We start from the raw sequence: 6211 nt of genomic DNA on the forward strand, positions 1-6211 counted from the left end.
TGTAGCAAGAACCAGTGTGCCTTTATGATATCTCTGTTATTCTTCCTACTCAATCATACTGTCTTTTGCATGGAATTCTTTTCCAGTCTGGTCCATTTGTTCTTCAGGCATGCCCTACAGCCATTACCTGAGGATTTTCCCCTTTTGGGATTGATAATAGAGTTTCTTGCATATTAATGTCATCTCTTTTTGAAATCTTGTTTTATTGGGGTGCCAATTCAAGTGTGTGTATATATATATATATGTATATATATATATATTTTTTTTTTAAATTTTTTTCTTCTTTAAGACTATTAAAGGAACTGAATATACCAGTTTAGCCTGATCTAGCAGATGTTAGCCTGACCTAGCTGAAGTTGAGACAGCATTTTATTTTTTTGACCTTGGTCAGGCAAGTATAATTAAGTCAGCAGGAAATTCAAAATTGGCAACACTTCTATGAGAATAAATCACCTTGTGAAGGGAAACAGCACTACATGAATGTCTACAGGCTATAATTTTTAAAATTAGTCTTATAGAATTTTCCTGATTCACCAAAGGGGATGATGATATTTATGGTTTGGAGTCTTGGTCCTTGGCAAGAGGGCCCTCAGGCAGCAGAGCCCAGAGCAGGAGGACAGAGCGAAGGTGCCTTCGCTCCGCTGCATACTCACCCTGTCTGTGACCGTTGCTATGATCAGGGCGTTTGGCACTAGAAGAGCAGTTTTGGTTTTCTTTATTAGGGTTACTGAGAAAGCTGGAATAGAGATCTGAAACAGAATCGGCAAGTTAATGCCAGTTCAGACTTGACAGAACAGCACTTCGAATCTTCACATTAAAGGGAAAAAAAAAAAGTAAACAGAAATCAAAACCAGCAGCAAGCTCCCCAGCCTCCATGAAGAAAAGTCAATCTTACAGAGTGGCAGGGATGTGTCACTGAGCTCCTCAAAATGGTGCTTACTGAGCCGGAGGATAAATCTGAATCATCGATTGGACTGAAGATCTTGGTGGGAAACCTTTATCTTCAGACATGAAAATAGAATGCAAAATGTATATTCATTTTAATAAGCCCAAGGCTCTAAAGAAATTTCAAGCTTCTGGTCATCCACTTTGGGCTAACTTCCACATGTCCCCACTCTCCTCTGTCTTTAGGTGCATGTTGGGGGGAAAATGTTAAAAAGCACTGGTATAATAGGACCATCACTGGAGAGAAAACCTGGGACCTGAATTCTTGGCTCAGTTTTTTTTTTTTTTGAGACAGAATCTCGCTCTGTCGCCCAGGCTGGAGTTCAGTGACGTGATCTCAGCTACCTGCAAGCTCCATCTCCCAGGTTTACGCCATTCTCCTGCCTCAGCCTCTCAAGTAGCTGGGACTATAGGTGCCCGCCACCATGCTCCGGCTAATTTTTTTGTATTTTTGGTAGAGACGGGGTTTCACCGTGTTAGGCAGGATGGTCTGGAACTCCCGACATTCTGATCCACCCGCCTTGGCTTAGTTCTGTTACTACAGGTTGAGCATCCTTACTCTGAAAATCAGAAATCCAAACTATTCCAAAATCCAAAAGTTTTTGAATGCTGATATTGATGGTCAAAGGAAATGCTCACTGGAGCATTTCAGATTTTGGATTTTTGGATTAGGAATGCTCAGCCAGTTATATATTGGCAGACATTGCAAAATCTGAAATCCAAAACACTTCTGGTCCCAAGTATTTTGGATAGGGGATACTCAACCTGTATCTACATGGCCTACTTCCCCTTGTAAGCCATCTGTTCTAGGCCTCAGTTTCTTGATTTATAAATTGGAGATAGTCTCATCTACTTCTCAGGATTTTCTGTGGATTAAGTAAGATAATATATGCAAAATGCCCAGTGATGAACAAAAATTTCATTTACCTCCTCACTTGTTTATGAAATCAGCATGGGTGAAATAAAAGAACTTTAAATACTTTTCTGGCTCAACAAAGAATAACAACAACAGTAACTATAGAAGCTACAATAATTGATACCTGTTTACCAGATAGAATTTAATTATGATGATCCTACACAGTCAATATTATAAGAAATAAAGAAATTTATTTAGAGAGCTGCATATCATACATAAGAAGTTACAAAGATGGAACTCAAGCCAGTCTGATTCAAAATGTGGGTTCTTTTCAATACAATGTGCTATAAGAATGTATCAAATGGCACAAAGAACAGAAGTTTATGATAATTTATGTTATACCTCTCCAACCAAATTTGATCTCAAAGGAAAATGGATCGCCATTACTTTAATCCCTGAAAACAGAACATCTACTTCTTGAAAATGCCTCACATATTCTCAAAAGTGGAGAAGAGATGGGCTTTATGTAAGTACTGCCAGCTTGACGGAAGCAAGCACAATGAGCTTTTTTTTTTTTTTTAAGACGGAGTTTTGCTCTTGTTGCCCAGGCTAGAGTGCAGTGGTGCGATCTCAGCTCACGGCAACCTCCTTCTCCCAGGTTCAAGTGATTCTCCTGCCTCAGCCTCCTGAGAAGCTGGGATTACAGGCATGTGCCACCACGCCCGGCTAATTTTTTTTTTTTTTGAGATGGAGTTTCGTTCTTGTTGCCCAGGCTGGAGTGCAGTGGTGCGATCGCGGCTCACCGCAACCTCAACCTCCCGGGTTCAAAGGATTCTCCTGCCTCAGCCTCCCGAGTAGCTAGGATAACAGGCATGTGCCACCATGCCTGGCTAATTTTGTATTTTTAGTAGAGACGAGGTTTCTCTGTGTTGGTCAGGCTGGTCTCAAACTACTGACCTCAGGTGATCTGCCCACCTCAGCCTCCCAATGTGCTGAGATTACACGTGTGAACCACCACGCCCAGCCACACCCAGCTAATTTTGTATTTTTAGTAGAGACGGGATTTCTCCATGTTGGCCAGGCTGGTCTTGAACTCCCAACCTTAGGTGATCCACCCGCATCAGCCTCTCAAAGTGCTGGGATCACAGGTGTGAGCCACCGTGCCTGACCGCAAAATGAGCTTTTAATTTTGAATATTTGCATTCACATCTGGGTTTATGAGATGGGCTTATTTATTGCCCTCAATGATCTAGGCAGGAAGACTATGGAAGAACAAGGGATAATCCAATTGAGACATTTTCTAAAAACTGTTTGCCAAAGAACTCCACTCACAATATTTTTCAAAGACAGGAGGCAATTCAGAACTTACAAGTTGGGATAAATTTGGAAAAAAAGAATTTGAGATCTACTTAGATCATGATTTAAAAAAAAATGAGTCTAATTTTATTTCTGAGCAGTAATACAAACACACAGTGGCAAAGGGCTATAAATTTAGATTTTTCATAATCTAAGGCATGGAACACCCTTAAGAAAGTTTTCAATCAATTGCTTCATGAGTATAAAATTACAACCAGATAACATTTGTAAAATAAAGCTTAAATCACTTTTCAGTTTGAGCCTAGACAGAATGTGATACATGCATGCTAATTTTACTAGCATCAGAAAATACCAACAGGCTGACTAAAAAGGTCCTGATTAAATTAAGGCTACACTTTATTAATACTTCTCCAGGGTAAATGATAATATTTTTCCAGGGTAATGGTAACATTTTTCCAGGGTAAACTGCTTTAGAAGGGGAACTTGATTAGAAAGTTCCCACGGTAGAGCAATTGTTTGGGTGCCTTCAGCTCATACTGGATCACGCTGGACTGAGGTCCATTGGCAGTGAGGAAATTCTGCAACATCTCTGAAGCCCAAATCTCCTTTGACACCATCCTTAGAAGGGATGGAACATACAAGTCACTATCATGGTTCTTATTCCCACGCCCTGCTAATTTTCAGTCTCCTGCCTCCGTAGGTTACACACTGCAAAAGCAATCTTAGTATATCCATGTCTTCAAAAAACCAGGGTCACTTCTTCTAACTTCTTTTTATCAGTTCTTAGGTAGAAGTAGAACTTTAAAATCATTGCTAGAATCATATCAGCTTGAAAGTGCACTGACTGCCTTTGTGGATCCCCCAGTCGCTTAACAAAGACTAATGCTTTGTTCATTAGTGTCTTCAGTCCCTGCTGCTCTGCTCAGACATGTTGGCTGTATATGAATTCCTGAGAACTATATCACATTGATCAGTACTACCCAATCCCCTTCCCCATTCTATGAACAAGACCTTTAATCCAGAAATGTAGAAATAGATGAAATACTGCTTCATATTGATTTGTATTATACTGATTCAGATAATACTGTCAATCAAATAATGCTTATCTAAACATAGCTCTATATGATAAAAAATCAATATAAAAAGAATATGTTTTACCTAAAGAATAGTATGCTAGTCTTCAGCTCCAACACCAACAAAAGAAAATATTCCTATTAGATTTGTTAAGTGGTCTTTATGCAATTGCCAGTGGTTTTAGAAAGAATATTTAAATAAGGCACATCTACCACTCAAAACAAAAAGTTTTCATCAGCTACTTCATGACTATGAGAGTTGCTTCTTCACACTCATGAATCAGAATGATTGAAAACTCACTGAGGTCATGCAAACCCAAGAAGTGTTTCTCTGGTGTTATTCTGGAGGCCTGAATGAACTGTGATGTGACATCATAGCTCAAAGGTAAAGAAAAGTCAGTGGGATAGAATTATCTTTTCCGTGATAGGCCACAGTTCCACGGTCCCCAGTTTAGAGGACAGTGCCAATTCCTTTAGGCTGTTCTCCTTAATGTCTCAGGATGTCATGTGTCTCTACTCCCCCAAATCTGTGTTTAATAATAATGAAAAGATGTAGTATCAGAGTACACTTGGGATCGAGGGTGTCTGACTTCCCCAGGCTAGGCCTTAACTGCTCCACTTCCTGCTCATTTTGTGCTGGTGAGGGTACAAAGGGAGTGCTAATAAGTAGCTTATTTATTGGCCTGCTGTCCTAGACATCACTGATAACTGGTATGAATATGGTATAAAAATTGATGTTTCTTAAAAGAAATGATTTTGGTTTAAATGTATGTGTTTGAAAATCATGGCACACCCTCCATATAAACAACTTTGAGTGTTCGCTGGTGACATCTGAGTAAAAAGGATTTAGGGTATGGCTATGGGTGAGGTACATGTGTATATGTGAGGTATATGTATATAAAGAAATGAGTGAGAAAATAATGCTTAGGGAAAAAGGGAAGTTAGTGTCATCTGGAGGCATTTAGAACCTATAGTATTTGGAATTACAACAAAGGAAACTTGGCATAAAAAATTAACCATAATATAAGTATCTATAAATATAGCTAAATTTAAGACGATTAATATTTGCCATATACAATAAAGTATAGGGTTAGCTTTTTTTAATTTATTTTTTAATTATACCAACCTTTGTGTCTTTTCCAAAGACCTTAGAATGAAAACAAATCCAGTTTTCTGATACAAAGAGCTTTCCTTGGTATAGTATTTCTTTCTGTAGCGCACAGGTAAAGCCTGGGAGAATACACACAGGTACAGCATCATTTAGAATTTCCATTGAAAATAAAAACCATGTATATATTTTGGTGACTCAAGGATGGGCAGAGAATACATTCATACTCAAAAGTTTTATTGCCTCTTCTTCTGTCATCTTTATGGAAAGAAAGCTGTGGCAACCAGTTTGTTTTTAAATTCAAAGTCTTACCAACTTCAGTTTAAATATCAGAATGAAAAGGCAAATCTACTATTGTACCTGAGACGAAGAATGGTGTTTTACAAGTCTCCTCTATCATGTGCTGGTATTAGTACACCTGTTCCCCTTTTCCCCAGTGTTTTCCTAATGACTGTTTTCGAAATAGATGGCCTCACTAGAGGAAGAGCACATAACCCACACTTTCTGTCTGAAGGTCATGGCAGGAACCCAGCATCTTGCCTCAACTTTTGCACATCAAGAGAGGCTAGAATGGAACTTTGGGCCCCTTGATGAATCACTGCAGAGCCCAGTAGGCGTGCTTAACTAGCATGCTGGGCAAGATATTTAGGTGACCATCACACCCTTCATAGTGGCATCAGCACGTGTCTGTCCATGTCTAAGGATGTGAGTTTTCTTTTAGTCTTCTTCTAGTGGCCTCTCTTGCCCCAGGCTTGTTATCCTAAATCTTAAAGCAATGTAACCATGTGCATTTCAGCAATAAATAAAGAAGGGAAGGGTATCATGGAACCATCTTGGGTGACTCCATACCCCATGGAGAACTGTTTCTTTTTCTCCTCTGTGATCTTTTTTTTTTTTTTTTTTTTTTTTTTT

At 39.1% G+C, this 6211-nt stretch overlaps 1 protein-coding gene across 7 annotated transcripts in view; it reads right to left on the bottom strand.

Moving 5' to 3' along the window:
* The window catches only part of GRAMD3 (GRAM domain containing 3), a 141548-nt gene that overhangs the window by 15715 nt on the left and 119622 nt on the right, over positions 1 to 6211 (bottom strand). For all 7 annotated transcript variants that reach the window (XM_011981207.1, XM_011981208.1, XM_011981210.1 and 4 more), the window contains 2 exons: positions 5318 to 5421; positions 654 to 749 (listed from right to left, as the gene is read on the bottom strand). In XM_011981207.1, coding sequence (XP_011836597.1) covers positions 654 to 749; positions 5318 to 5421 — 200 coding nt within the window. The remainder of the gene's footprint in view (positions 1 to 653; positions 750 to 5317; positions 5422 to 6211) is intronic.

Source organism: Mandrillus leucophaeus, unplaced genomic scaffold, assembly GCF_000951045.1.
Source record: "Mandrillus leucophaeus isolate KB7577 unplaced genomic scaffold, Mleu.le_1.0 Scaffold221, whole genome shotgun sequence".
NCBI lineage: Eukaryota > Metazoa > Chordata > Mammalia > Primates > Cercopithecidae > Mandrillus > Mandrillus leucophaeus.